Consider the following 13,805-nt stretch of genomic DNA (forward strand, 5'->3'; position numbering starts at 1 on the left):
ATCTAACAGACTCTCAATAACAGCCCAGAACAGTTACCATCACCAACATTGCTCACAAGGCGCATCACAGCAAAACAAAGAAATGCGTGTTTATATAAAAACAGCTCTCGCCCGACTCACACTGTTGCTGCAGTCCATAGGCGCTGTCGTGGTCGCAGCTAATTCGCGCTGATTGCACTGGTGGAAGACTATATATACACTGCATACGCAATGTCAGAGCACCGCCCAACAGAGCCAGTTCGCCCAATTCCCGGCCAAATTCAACGTTGTTTTCGACAAAAATACGCCCTAGCACTGCATGGCTCTATCTGTCCATTTTGCCGCCCGTTTTGCCTCCCCTTTTTGCTCTGTCTAATCCTTGCCTTCTACCAGCACTCGCCTCCGTCCAGCCCTCGCTAAGGAATATATGAAAAAGGGGAAATCCCAGCTGTGGCCCCCTGGAACAGCCATCACGTGTTGGACCTACCGTATATGGCCTAGAGCCTCATGTCCCTGACTAGTTTGAATCAATCTATTATATTAGTAGGGCCGAGCTTATGTAAGGGGGCGTCATCTATTATGTAATCTTCCATACATTGCTCTGTCATCTGTATGTTCTGTCGCACAGATACACGTTGTTTCCCGGATCGGGCACCGTATGATTACGTAATTGCATAATGTCCTATTTCCGTCCGTACAACTTGCGTATAATTGCAGCGCTTTTCGTTCTATCCTTGGCGCTCTTGTTCCGACTCCGGTTGTACTCAACGTACGCCATATCTTCGCCTCCCGCTAGACTGCTCAGCGTGCCCGTGGCCCGTTTGGCCCCAGCGCCAGCACTGTTGTTCCGCTTCACGTAGCTACTACCTCGGCCGACAAAATTATCTGCATCGTCACCAGCCTCAAGACCGGCCGCATCTTCGTTCTGTAGTAGAACACTCTGAAGCAGCTCTCTGCGCTCGGCCGCGGTCGCATATGCCAGATCAGGAAGCTTCTCGAGTCCTTGCAAGTGCGTAATCACCTTGAATGCATAGCCCTGGTCGACCAGAAATGCTTGCCGTTTGGTCGAATAGTACATCTCCTGTGTGTCCTTCGATACGAGACTGTAGAAAAACGCATTGAATCCCTCGTCGTTCCGGCGCTTCGCCCGCAGAATCCGGCCTAATCGCTGCGCCTCCTGTCTTCTTGAGCCGTAGTGCGAACTGATCTGGATCAAGCACGTCGCCTCGGGCAGATCGATTGATGTGTCCCCGACCTTGCTCAGAAATATCGTGTTCACCTCAGGGTTCAGCTGGAAGTTCTGCAAGATACTCATGCGTTCCGCTTGCGGCGTGCTTCCATAGATGAAAAACTTCTTGAGTTTCTGCGCGTACGCCTGGAGCGCGTACACGTTGTCTGAAAACACGATGATCTTATCTCCGCGTCGTTCGTGATAATTGATCAAGAACTGGCAGGCCTGGAATTTGCGTGGATTCATGATGTACAGCAGCCGTCGACGCCTCGGCGTCTCCTTCAGATACTCTGCATAGAACTCACTTGTCATCGGGCACCACACCTCCGCACACTGCACGTTGGCAATATGACCCTTACTCGCTAGATCCATCCAATTGGCCTCATACAGTTTTGGCCCAATCAGAAAGTTCAGATCATCGATCTTGTCGTCTTCTCGAACAAGCGTCGCCGTCAGTCCTAACTTCGCATGCGCGGCAATCGTAGTCACAACCCGACGGAACATCGCAGCCGGAACAACATGGACCTCGTCCAAAATAATGAATCCCCATTCGCGACTCGTCAGGAAATCCATCATTTTCTGCGATTCATACGACCGATTCCGCGTGTTTGCCACCATCGAATACGTTGACACAACCAATCCTGCTTCGTCTCGAAACTTTTCTTTATTCTCACTAGTGAAGACAGCTATGTTTTCCGGCTGTATCGTACTCCACCGCAAAAATTCAGATCGCCATTGCATAACGCTCACACTTGACGTGCACAGGACAATTACGCCCTTTTTGATCGTACATGCTGCCGTAATGCCAACTAATGTCTTGCCAGCTCCACATGGTAGCACAATGATACCTGATCGTGCACGTCCGTTTCCAAACATTTTACTCAGCGACTTTTCCTGATAAGGCCGAATCTGGGTCGACGGCTTGAGATCAATGTCTAGATTTGCATTGCGCGTGTCATTCCTGAAATCATATTCCTCTAATACCGGATAATCAATGTCTTGACAACGTTTCTTAACTTTTTCCACTGAACTCGCAGCAACCTCAAACGAATGTACAGCATCCATATCGTCATCATCATCCTCGCCTTCCTCTTGGCCAACCACTCGTTTAAAGATATCTTCCACTGTCTCGTCACCTTGTTCTAGTGCAATCCCATCATCCTTTTTCTTTCCATCATCACGTTTAGTCCCTGGAATTTGCAGCTCTCCCATAGTCGGTGCTTTTTCCTTCACGAGCCCTTCGACAATCGTCGTAGACTCGTTACCAAAATCGTCGCCTTCGATCCGCAGAGGGCCGATTTCTTGATCTTTCAGTAACATTTGTAATGTGTCTGCTTGCGCACTCTCTACAAAATAACGATTGTGTTTTAAAACAAGTTTCACTTTACCGTAGGATACCGTGCAACTATTTATAAAATTAACGATGTTTGCCGGCACACTGACCTTCGACAAACGGTTGAGCACACTAATTATATCGTTCGTTTCCAGACCGACTGAGACAGCAGCATATAGTGAATACGGCGTTAGTTTATATTCATGGACGTGCGACGGCCTAGACACAGGCTCGGCGATTGTGACAAGAAAATCTTGTGCTTGTTCGGCAAGTGGCGAGTAGCTCTCAAGAATGATCCGGCCATCCAGAGGGTTGATCCATAGTGGCCGCGATACATGATCTGGCTTCAATGTTAAGTACGAAAAGTCTGCTCGACCAAACATTCGATCAATTCCCTGTCGACCTATAATCTGCTGATTATTTGGATCTGCTAGCTTCACAGTCATTGGTTTCACGCTTGTAGGAGGTTTAACCTTTAACTTTGTATTCCGATCTGAGTTCATCAGTAAACCACTACGACGACTGAAACCAGCATCTTACTTACTTCTCTTCACTGTGCCAAATTCCTCATCATCCTCATCCTCTGTTGCAGCGGAATCATCTTCGTCATCGCTCATAACATACTCGTCTGACAGTCGACCATCGTCTACGTCGTCGGCTTCAAACGTGGCTCGGCTGCGTTTGCCTGCGGTTCGAACTGATCCTTATGAGAAGATATTTAAATGAAGATTATTAGATTAATACTCACTTGATCGTAAAGACATTGAGATTATTCAATTATTATTCAACAATCAACCAACAACGATTGATATAAATCTTATTATTTAGCAATTATAAATCAACCATAATCCATATATCCACTTGCAGTCCCAACTCTACAACACCCTCCAAAATCCATTTCGTACATCAACTTACATGATTATATAATTACATCTAAAGATCAACTGAAGACAGGAAACTCTGTATCTTAGCCACAGCGTTAACGTGCCACGGTAGGACTCCGTTTCTACCGTCGGAGATCCCACTCATAGAGCCATAAATAGCTAGGTTTCGATACTGTTTCAAGATATCTTGGACCACCAACGAGTCTGAACTTTCGTTCCAGTTTTTCGGCGAACAGAGTAATGATATTTGTACAGTCGACATTACTAATCCGTTCGTGCCAGGTTTAACTAGAAAGCCTGAAACTAGACCAAACCTGAGCGCTGTAATGTTATATTCATCTAGTTCCAGTCGATGATTCAGGACCACACCATACGTTTCATCGTTGCTGTCGACGAGAACCGAGCCATGGTCAGTCGTTTGTTGCTTTATGGTGCTTGAGTTCGTTGGCGTCGTTCCACCGTTGAGGCCACCCCCAGGTAGGTTTGATGTGAATCCTTGACCCGGAACGGAGGATGGTGTCGACGCAGATAATGGTGTACCATTGTCTCCGCTCAAGCCAGGCGTGGTAGATGCAGCACCATATAAGTCCATGGGTGATTCTGATGGACGAACACTTCTTCCGTCCAGACTTGACTCAAAATTCACGGATAGTCCCGCTACAGCATGATCTGATGTCTCCAACACGGAAATACACGGATCACATTCAACGCTCAGGAAAGCAGTCGATATGTTTTGAACTCCCGATAACGAGAGCCCATTCCACACTAATCTTTGTCAGTTTACTGATATATAACAGGACGTTCGTAAACTCACCATTTAATTCCTCGACAGTCATTAGTCCAACTTTCGCAATAACTAGTCTCCAATGGACTGCCAACTTAGGCAGTAATGCCAGCGTCCGAGTCCAAATTTCTTTACACACAATTTCGTACTGTCTCGTGTTTTCTCGCTTCGGTACCGGGAAAAGAACAATTCGTGCTAGTTCTCCGTACTGGTCCGTCCAAGCTGCAGATACATATTGCTTATCGCTCGACCAAGAATACGCAACATGCACGTATGTATTCTCCGCCTGCAAGAACGTCACAGGGTCCGATGTTAGCTTGAATTCAATCTTGGTCGGCCGTTGGTGAGCAAGTGTATATGCCGGAAAATGTTTTCGCGTTATTGAATCGTCGCCGTAGGGTTCGCCGATTGGAATGCATTTATCATAAATTGCCAGTGCCAGCTTAACTACATTTGCTTGACAAGGAACAACCAAAGTATCTTTTGCAGCAAAGAAGGAAAGTGGAATGATTTGAAATATTAAATTGGCACCCGCTGTATCCAGTGATTCCTCTTGTCTTGAAACGTATTCTTGCTTCAACTGATATATGCTTTGTCCAAGATGCAATAAAGACGAAGGATCGTCAAATGCAGTAGCTAGGATAATCACAAAACTCGCTGAAGGATCGATACTTTTCGACAGCAATCGACCTAATTTTGTTAATCACTATACCAAGTTAGGACCCTTGTCATAGCTTACCTAAAGAAATGCAAGTCTTGCAATAGTCATCCAAAGATTTTATCACCGACTCCGCACCGGAGATCACAGGCACAAGTCCATTTTTATAATTGGCAACCTCGCCGGCTTCAAAATTACCTAAATTCGATCCTTCGTATGCTTGCTTCAGTCGATCTAATAATGCTCCAGCTGCAGAAGTCATTCCGGGACTTCCCGGATAAACCACAAATCCAGACAAATTTTTTCGTCCATTCAGAGGCGCAAAGCCAAAGATGTGCCAAAATCTCAGAGCAGGAGGTAGCACCTCCAGCGCAGACCCCATCCGCATAAAGGTGAAATGTGGAGGTTCAATGTAAAATAAAGGATCCTCAGATCTCGCACTATCAGAAGTCCGTAGTTCAGTGACCACGTTTTGTTCTGGTAAAGATTGGTCGACATTAAACATATCAGACACAAGAAAACTTCTCAAACTTTGTGCATCGCTATTAATTGTGTCCTGGTCTTCCACCTTGTCCGTAATCAATGGATAATTACTGCCTGCAGCAGAATCCGAGAGAACTGCAAATTCTCTTAATGACAATGGCTGCGCCCCCCCGAACACAGTTCGTAGAACACTTAAAAAATTCTGATCGTACACAACCACGTCCGGCTTGCTAGAAAGAAAGCCTTCTAATAAAGAAGTATCCCAGACAACAGCTTCACAGAGAATTTGTAGAATATACTGGACATCTGGACTCGAAGTAGCTGAAGAATAAGTATGAAAAAATGCTTCCGCCAATGGAGACTGAAATGAGTTATGAGATGACAGTAAATAATTATCGCGAGACGTAGATACGCTGGTCAAAAGAGTCCACCACAGTTGGCGCTCCAGATACATTTCTGAAGATTTGTCCTCCGAGTTATTCCATTCTGCAAGTGAGTTTCTACTACTTCGGTCGTTATTCGCATTACGAGTATTGGAAGCAATATCCTCGCTGTCTTCATCATCCATATCGATATCGCTGTCCGATTTATCACTTAGATCTTCGGGTACGTAAAATCTTCCTCCCTCAAGATACTTCATGTCCAAGGTATCTTCCAGTTTAGGATAAAATGATAGTGAGGTAAACATGCTCTTTGCTTTATTATTAATTCGATTGCTGGTGCTTTCAATCACTTTCAAAGATGGACGAGGAGTAGTGACCTTTTGTTCGTCAACATTTATCGGCGTATTACTTACTTCTGTCAGTGGGACTTCAATTTCTATCGAATTTGAAAGTTCTTCATGTGAAGCATCATGCAATTGTGTTTCATCATGTAGCTGTGCTTCATCATGTAGTTGTGCTTCGTAGGGTTGTGTTTTCGGGTCCAAACTGAAGCTCTGTAGGTCATCGTTTGTAAATTCTTGCTCGGCATGAGCATTGGTGATATCATGCTCAGGAGTTCCCCCGAACAGCATATGTGTGTCTGTTTTATCGTCATCATCAAAAAAATTGAAATCTGCTTCAGTCACTTCTCCTGTGTCACCAATCATCAGAATGTCATCTTCGTCACCGGAGCCAGAAGTGACCCCATGATTTCTATTTTCATCTGTCCACTGAGTCGCTGAAATTGGATATTCACCGCCGATTGATTCACCCGCCATTGCTGCCCATCTTGTTGAGCTGGTTGGACCCCCCGGCTGACGATTCTGAGGATCAGGTGGGGTAGGGTAAACATTAGCTCCAGTTCTCTTCGATGCTTCCGAAACTGTGGATATCGCTCCTTGACCAGGAGTGGCGCTTGGAGAAGATATAGCTGAAGTTCTAGCAAATGCTGAGACAAATTCCTCAACATCGTCAAGCGGATCGTCAACCCGAAACCATTCCAATTCCTGAGTATCGTCCGTAGATTTGTTGACAGGAAAGTATAAACACAATTCTGCTGGCCACGTACAAGCTGACGGTGCACCTTCCACAATTATGTTGCACCATTTTTCTTCTCTCAAGACGCGATATCCAAATGCAGTAAATATGTTTTGCACAATCGCCTTGGCATCCTTAGAAGGGCCGTCGGCAAAGGACACAAAAGCTGCGTGTAATCCACTTGGAGCAATAATTAATTTTGTATCAATTGGAGGTATAGACTCAGCGTCAGACAATTTTGCGACACGTGTAGATTGCGATTGCGGGGTGAGCAGTAACGCTCCAGTAGAGATCATGCGGATTGTGAAATGGAGCAAAGTCTGAGTAGGCGAAAGTAGCATCGGCCCTATTGAAATATATTCAAAATCTGAAGTGAGGTTACGCATTATCCGACGAGCAAAAGCTAGCATGAGAGGAATATACGGCGCCGGTAATTGCTGCGGTGCTGTAGTTTCTGTCATTGAGAGAGCAGACGGTAGGAAAGATCCAGATGTAGTAGCTAAACGAATTAGAAAGAGCAACTGCATTGATGGGTCCAAATTCAGTTAAGAAATATTATGTACCTTTCAATCCATATATGTGTTTTGGGTCCGGTGGAATGACTCGCTCATCTAGAGAAAACGTCCACAGTTCTTTAGCATAGCTAGATACCAGACCCGATTTCGAGTTGCAGCGGAGATCCCATTCGGCCAGTAACAGATTCATGGGCCTAGACAGAATATCCGCATAGACGCAATACCGAATCTGTTCAAATACACCCTAAAGTAATCTATTAGTTCTTGACGATTCTTCTCAACCGCCTTTAATCATTGCATCAGTCAACACTTACCACATTGAACACATTAGAAAAGTTCTGGTCCAGAGAGTTGACCATATCTAGACCTCCACGACTACCGCAGGACACTCAATTCAAAATAGCAAAAATATGCGATTCGCTCTGATTCCGACTATACAACGCATCGCTCAGTCTGTTGACTGTCTTCTTTCGCACTTTGCCAACTCAAATACTCGCTCGTCTACGATGGACAATTCTGGTTCAGCATCACAATATATGGTCATGTGATATTGGACCCCAGATCAGTCCTTCCAGATTATTACTAGGGAATTCAAAGACTACATAAATCGAAATTCTAGAATATTAAATCAAAGTAACTGTATAAACGATATGAAAATGCAACATTTCAAAATCCCACATTTCAAAATCCAATTCTTATATTATCTATTTCTTCTTCTCGGGCTCTTCAGGCTCTGGTTCTAGAGAAGGAAGAATGAACTTTCAGGCGTTAGTAGATCAGTCGTAATGCATGTTAAAAAATTGTATACTCACTGTCTGTGGTCGCTCATCTTTTCCAGGCCCAACTGGTTCCCATACTGTGGAACCAACTGAAAAGTTCCGGAAAGCCTGAGTAAGTTCCAAAGGCTCGTAGACGATTCGCTTCTTTTCTTCGTCGTACCGAACCTAATTGGGTTAAAATGCAAAACAACGAAAGCATACTGTATCTCATACCTCAGTATATCCAGTGAGTGGAAAATCTTTGCGAAGAGGATGTCCTTCAAATCCGTAATCGGTCATGATTCGTCGAAGATCAGGATGTCCAACAAAGAAAATCTGGAAAAAATCAGACAAGAACGAGATAACAATTCTTAACAATACATACACCAAACATATCGTAAGTCTCTCGCTCGTACCAGTTTGCACCCTCGAAAAGAGCAGTCGCGCTAGGTACAGGCGTAGTTTCAGAAGCGTATGTCTTAACACGGATTCGTGAGCTGAAACGAGTCGAAAGAAGGTTATAGACGACATCAAAACGGTGCGAACGAGTCGGATAGTCAGCTGCAGTGATATCCATAACAGCTTTGAACTGAGCAGCAGTATGATCGCGAAGAAAGGAGAGCACTGGAATAACTGCACTAGGAGCAACGAGAAGTGTGAGTTCGTCCTTCCAGACAGTGAATTTCTGGATGAATTTTGGCATGGCTGTAATCAAATAACGACCGTATTCGTGAAGATCTTCAATTGTCTCGGCATATTTATCAGCCGGATTGACAATGGGCGCCTTGAGGACTCCGATTTCTGAATCAATCTACGGTTAGCTTCTTCCGCACATTTGACTTCATTTTTGTACCAGAACCCACCTTCTCTTGGAAAATCCTTCGGTGCAGGCGGATAAAGAGGACCATCGTCATCTTTTAATGCTTCTTTAATATTATCCACAAAAGAAGAAACTCCGCGTTTGTGAGCTCCTACAGCTCTCACTATGGAGACTGGACGAGAAACCCGCACACCAGCCAACGAACGCGCAACGCCGGAGGACTTGAACATGGAGAAAGTTGTAATCGTTATTTAAGCCGATTTCCGCGACAGTCTAATCTTGCCACGCTTTTGTTTTCTGCCGTTGTCCAAGGCGAAATTAGTCTCGTTTTCTTTAGTATATTGAAAAGAGAATCCGCTTGTCCTGCTCTTGAACCAGCCTATACGATAAATCTGATTCCAGCCAATCACAATCCGAACAACTAAGCAAGGCAAATCACGTGAACATCAGGTGTTTGTCACGTACATTGCTCGGTGACGCTTATTGGTAAATTGTGATTACAAACTCTAGTCACGAGATCTCTATCACGAGATCGCAAAATTGCAGGTGTAAGCTCCTTGGATTAACATGGATCACGAAACGGATCAAAATATTGAATTTTGATATAAGTTGTTCAGAAAAAGGTTAAACTGTATAGTACTCTTTGTGGGTTTCTCTTCAAGTTTTTTTAATTGTTTCTATAAAGTTGCAAATTGCTTGTTTAACATTCAAACATGTCACGACTATTTCAAGATTCGTTTATTTCGGACGACGAGGAAGAAGTTTGGTAAGAATTCACAGATCTGGTTCGGCTCGGAATAAAATTGTAACGTCTATTCAGTCCTCTATGTGTTGAGGAGTTTGATATTTCTGATAAAGGCTTCAAACCGTGTCCCTGTGGCTATCAGGTGCGTTTGTGTTTTCCGTGGTGGCGATCTTGTGGAACTAACTGCAGCCAGGTCTGTCAATTCTGTTACAACAATATACGTCAGAATCCACAGCTTAACGGCCGTTGCCCTGGATGTCGGCGCCCATATGATGATGAGTCCGTTGAATATCGAGTTGTCACTGCAGAGGAGTAAGTATTTGTTTATATTACGAGGTGCATCGGTTTTTTAACACTCACAGATGGCGACAAGACCATCAGAAACAGACTCGTCGTGAGAAGGAAAAGAAGATGAAGGAGAAAGAGCGCAAGGAGATCGAGCAGGCATCCCGCAAGCATTTATCTGGCATGAGAGTGATTCAAAAGAACTTGGTTTATGTGGTTGGTCTTAATCCGCATATACCGTACGAGGAATTGCACAACACGCTACGCGGTGACCAATTCTTTGGGCAGTATGGAAAGATCCAGAAGATTGTTGTTAACCGTAGGAATGGGGGTTTAGGAAACGGAGGGATTGGTGTTTACGTGACCTACTATAAAAAGGAAGATGCTGCTCGATGTATCGCTGCAGTGGACGGTTCGTCGAATGATGGAAAGCTTTTGAGAGCGGCATATGGAACCACCAAATATTGCTCGTCATATTTACGGAACCAGCCATGTCCTAATCCGAATTGCATGTTTTTGCATGAGCCTGGCGAAGAGGCTGATTCCTACACTCGGCAGGATCTGTCTACGATCCAGCATGCAGCTAGACAGGGCGAGAAGGGTATGTCTGTTCGCTCAAACAGTTCTAAGCCTACCCCAACAGCACCTACACCCAAGGTAGAAGATCATGCCGAACTTGTACCAGAAGTGTCTGCTCTTCCACCCACTGTTTCTTGGGCGAGCAAAGCTTCGCCACCAATCACCAACTCGAAGCTGACTCGCCCTGGCATTGTTCAACTTGGTAGTCGTACTACATCTATGGCGCAAGGAATTAGTTCCGGTAGTAACTCGGTGAACAGTTCTACAAGTTCAGCTCATTCCGCTGATGCACCATCGTCTGCAACATCGGCGGGGACAGCCCCACCGCAAGTCATTCATTTACAGTTAGAAAGACCTACGGAGGTAAATCATACGCTGGCTGTGTTTGAAAATGCTCTTAAAGTTCTGTCAACATCTGCGCCTATCAAATTTTCGTTCTCTGCGCAAATTCTTGCCAAAGAAGAAATGGTAAATGCGCAGTCAATGCCTCCTTTGTTTGCGTTTTCCGAGAATTTCAAGAGTTCAACTGATATGAATGGAACTGTGGCTGTGTCGGAGGCCGACAACAATACGACTGTCGAGCCTAACTCACGGTCTAGATACACATTTCTTGACGGCGCCAAAGTAAATGATCATTTTTTGGATCAACAGCAAATGATGCAAGGTGTTCCGTACTCTAGCAGTGCGGGTAATGTTCGAGGAGTTGCGACACCGCCTCCGGGATTGTTCGGCAATAACCAGCAAGAGGGACAAGAAATTTTGTCCATGCTAGGATCCAGTTCTGGACTAAATGCTAATGCAGGAGCCCAGCAAGCAAAAGGTACTTATTAAATTTTGACTGCCTATATTTCTATTATGAGTTTGAGGAAGTTTGGCGTATAGCATTATGTTTCTATTATATTTTTAGTAAAATTGTATGATGTTTAAATATATACATTTATAAGTTTATTTTACACTAATATTGATGTTAACATTCGTTTTTAGATGCACCTCAAGCTGTCGAGAATTGGGAAATCGTTGAAATTCCCAAAATGAAAGAGTCGGAGGTAAAGTCAAACAATTCTGTACCGCCTAAATCAATCAGACCTGAAGGAAAAGAAAGCTTTTCGGAAGCGGAGAAACAACAAAATGGGTTTACAACAGAGCTTTTGAAGGACGTGGTGATGGAACTTGAGAAAGACAACAAAATAACATTTTTCCAACAAGTTATTTCCGCGGGCCTGAATACTGGTCGACCCAGTTTTACAAAAGAAGAGATGGACGATTACGAGAGGTTAATGATGTTAGATAGCAAGTATGAAGTAGGAGCGCTTGAATTAGGTCATGAAGAGCAAGACATGGAGAAACTAGAGCAAGAATATCACAAGACCAGAAAAGAAGCAGAACAACTGGAGAAGAAGTTAGTGAAGCTGATCAAAAGAAACCGCAAACTGGTCTATGATTCATGATATGCTATTGTTTGTAGATTTTGCCCTGAAAGTTAGGTTAATAAAACCACGCCAGCGAAGATAGAAGAATTATGAACTCATGTATGTTTATTACTGCTCGTAATGTTCGTAAACATGTTTAGCTCGTTTGTAATCTTTGGACATTGGCTTTCCGGATCGAACAACTCCAACTTATGAGAGAGGTTAGTATTGGACCAAGACCGTAAAATATTTTAATTTACCTCGAGCACCTGGATCATCGGGGGATTTAAACATTGAATTTTGGCCAGGTAGCTTTGGTTTCGCAAATTTTCCAGTTTTGATTCCTATAGAATTAGCATTCATGCTAATAGTCTGTAATAGAGAATAAATATATTAACTCACCTTTACTGGAAAAAGCTTGCCACTTCAATTTTGCTTGCTCGTTCCGAGCGGACTTCGGTTCGCGCTTTGTATGTTGTACCTTATTTGAGTCATTGTTAGATGCGGTATTGTTTTCATTAGATATTTCCGACAAATCTGCTTTTCGTTTCATTGAACTCGGAGGAGGTGGAGGCGGTGGTGGCGGGGTCTCTTCGTACACACGCAGACAACTTAGTGGAACAGTATCTGTTGCTTGTTTGTCAATGAACTTGACAGTGTACATTGGCTTATCGGCGGAGCCTGTAATGCCTGTTATCTTTGATTTGTAGTATTGCTTGTCTCCTGAAATCCAGCGCGCTAAAACTATTGATCCGGTCTTGAAACTCGATTTATCCCTGGACGATGATGACGATATCGGCGGCGGCGGTGGTGGTGGTGGTGGTGGTGGTGGTGGCGACCGCGGCAAAGTTGGTGCATTTAATTCCGGAGGCAAGGGAGAAGATCCAGATATATTTATATGATTTGTGCTTAGTGGTGCCTGTTTAGCTATCGGTCTTATAGCTGATTTCTTAGGATATGTTTGCTCGCTCGGTACCGGTGTAATTGTAGATGCTTGTTCAAGCAAAGAAACTAGATCGGAAAGTTCTCTTTTCAGCGTTAAAAGCGATTCATTTTCCGGATCAGATTCTAACGATTCTATCACGGAAGCTAGTTGAAATTTATATTCTTCTAATTCTCGATTATCCATTTTATTCAATGGAGAATAAATCGGAGTAAATGAAAGCGAGATAGGAGATGAGTGGGAGAATATGGTTAAACCAAAAGAATCTCCCAAGTAAAAGTATCCTCAATTTTAGTTAGAATATAGTCATCCCCGATGACAGAACCGCAGATAATCCGCCGTATTCCTCGCATGAAAACTAAATTTTCAGAGGGACTAAAGTTACTGTCAAATTCTATATCCAGATCAAAAGATGCTCGATCTCTAATACAAACTGCCCGAGTGCCGACACAAGTTCTTACACATGTCGACGTCGACAGTGCGGTATTAGCACTTGAGCAATGGAATCATTATTCAAAGCAGATCCACGATAAGCTCGGTAATTTGGCAGCGAGAAAGTTTGTCCCATCCAAGCCGTCACTAGAAATGAGGAGGAAAGCACAAGATTGTAAAAAATTGCATGAATTTCTCGAGAAGAACCGGCACTTTCTTGATCGGACTCCAACACAGGAGGAGCTTCATACAGCGATAGTGGAAGGCATGAACCGAATCAGCAACGGCCGTTCAGTCAGCCGTCCTTTTCTGACAGTTTATTCTGCACTCAAACATGGAATGGTCGTGGACAGCTGGCTTAATACGAAATATTACCAGCTACGGACTGAATGGATTGCTCAACAGGATCAGGATTACTTTGCTACTTTTTCAAGGCGGCCGAAATTTACTAATCGTGCGCCTCAACCTATAATAAATTCGTCTAAATTCTAAAATTTGTATCTCACT

At 44.0% G+C, this 13,805-nt stretch overlaps 6 protein-coding genes across 6 annotated transcripts; 2 read left to right on the plus strand and 4 right to left on the minus strand.

The window, feature by feature from the left end:
• Window positions 1-324: 324 nt before the first annotated feature.
• Window positions 325-3,719, minus strand: V1516DRAFT_210611 (P-loop containing nucleoside triphosphate hydrolase protein). The gene is made up of 4 exons (XM_066918740.1): window positions 3,292-3,719; window positions 3,088-3,240; window positions 575-3,036; window positions 325-511 (listed from the first exon to the last, which is right to left on the minus strand). Exons 1-3 carry the CDS (start codon window positions 3,305-3,307, stop codon window positions 662-664), a joined length of 2,544 nt encoding a protein of 847 aa, XP_066779204.1. The 5' UTR covers window positions 3,308-3,719; the 3' UTR covers window positions 325-511; window positions 575-661.
• V1516DRAFT_671638 (mediator complex subunit 13 C-terminal-domain-containing protein) lies at window positions 3,359-7,916 on the minus strand. The gene is made up of 5 exons (XM_066921599.1): window positions 7,642-7,916; window positions 7,376-7,571; window positions 4,951-7,311; window positions 4,242-4,901; window positions 3,359-4,192 (listed from the first exon to the last, which is right to left on the minus strand). The coding sequence occupies exons 1-5, from the start codon at window positions 7,684-7,686 to the stop codon at window positions 3,477-3,479; spliced, it is 3,978 nt and encodes a 1,325-aa protein (XP_066779205.1). The 5' UTR covers window positions 7,687-7,916; the 3' UTR covers window positions 3,359-3,476.
• Window positions 7,917-8,031: 115 nt separating this feature from the next.
• On the minus strand, window positions 8,032-9,024 carry V1516DRAFT_615634 (uncharacterized protein; the record flags this gene model as incomplete). Its single annotated transcript, XM_066919338.1, has 5 exons — window positions 8,032-8,085; window positions 8,140-8,271; window positions 8,320-8,421; window positions 8,471-8,886; window positions 8,949-9,024. Coding segments are annotated over 5 exons (780 nt in total), but the record flags the coding sequence as incomplete, so codon positions are not given.
• A 594-nt stretch (window positions 9,025-9,618) lies between these two features.
• Window positions 9,619-11,345, plus strand: V1516DRAFT_620668 (uncharacterized protein; the record flags this gene model as incomplete). Its single annotated transcript, XM_066919499.1, has 4 exons — window positions 9,619-9,671; window positions 9,726-9,792; window positions 9,844-9,962; window positions 10,013-11,345. 4 exons carry the CDS (start codon window positions 9,619-9,621, stop codon window positions 11,343-11,345), a joined length of 1,572 nt encoding a protein of 523 aa, XP_066779207.1.
• Window positions 11,346-11,628: 283 nt separating this feature from the next.
• On the minus strand, window positions 11,629-13,145 carry V1516DRAFT_634637 (uncharacterized protein). Its single transcript, XM_066919997.1, has 3 exons — window positions 12,326-13,145; window positions 12,184-12,267; window positions 11,629-12,132 (listed from the first exon to the last, which is right to left on the minus strand). Exons 1-3 carry the CDS (start codon window positions 13,050-13,052, stop codon window positions 12,053-12,055), a joined length of 891 nt encoding a protein of 296 aa, XP_066779208.1. The 5' UTR covers window positions 13,053-13,145; the 3' UTR covers window positions 11,629-12,052.
• A 26-nt stretch (window positions 13,146-13,171) lies between these two features.
• Window positions 13,172-13,790, plus strand: V1516DRAFT_689850 (uncharacterized protein; the record flags this gene model as incomplete). The annotated part of the gene is made up of 1 exon (XM_066923823.1): window positions 13,172-13,790. The coding sequence occupies exon 1, from the start codon at window positions 13,182-13,184 to the stop codon at window positions 13,788-13,790; it is 609 nt and encodes a 202-aa protein (XP_066779209.1). The 5' UTR covers window positions 13,172-13,181.
• Between the last annotated feature and the right edge of the window lie 15 nt (window positions 13,791-13,805).

This window comes from Lipomyces oligophaga (genome assembly GCF_038497815.1).
Source record: "Lipomyces oligophaga strain CBS 7107 unplaced genomic scaffold V1516scaffold_2, whole genome shotgun sequence".
Taxonomy (NCBI): domain Eukaryota; kingdom Fungi; phylum Ascomycota; class Lipomycetes; order Lipomycetales; family Lipomycetaceae; genus Lipomyces; species [Lipomyces] oligophaga.

What these genes read in the sequence shown, in the direction of transcription:
- V1516DRAFT_210611 (XM_066918740.1), bottom strand. An exon ending in ATTTGGCACAGTGAAGAGAA is followed by an intron (nt 3,037 to 3,087) that starts GTAAGTAAGATG and finishes TGATGAACTCAG; the next exon opens with ATCGGAATACAAAGTTAAAG.
- V1516DRAFT_671638 (XM_066921599.1), bottom strand. Translation starts at nt 7,686, where the DNA reads ATGGTCAACTCTCTGGACCAGAACTTTTCTAATGTGTTCAATGTG. An exon ending in TTTCTAATGTGTTCAATGTG is followed by an intron (nt 7,572 to 7,641) that starts GTAAGTGTTGAC and finishes AGATTACTTTAG; the next exon opens with GGTGTATTTGAACAGATTCG. An exon ending in CAAGACTTGCATTTCTTTAG is followed by an intron (nt 4,902 to 4,950) that starts GTAAGCTATGAC and finishes TAACAAAATTAG; the next exon opens with GTCGATTGCTGTCGAAAAGT.
- V1516DRAFT_634637 (XM_066919997.1), bottom strand. Translation starts at nt 13,052, where the DNA reads ATGGATAATCGAGAATTAGAAGAATATAAATTTCAACTAGCTTCCGTG. An exon ending in GCAAGCTTTTTCCAGTAAAG is followed by an intron (nt 12,268 to 12,325) that starts GTGAGTTAATAT and finishes CTAATTCTATAG; the next exon opens with GAATCAAAACTGGAAAATTT. An exon ending in CGATGATCCAGGTGCTCGAG is followed by an intron (nt 12,133 to 12,183) that starts GTAAATTAAAAT and finishes CTCTCTCATAAG; the next exon opens with TTGGAGTTGTTCGATCCGGA.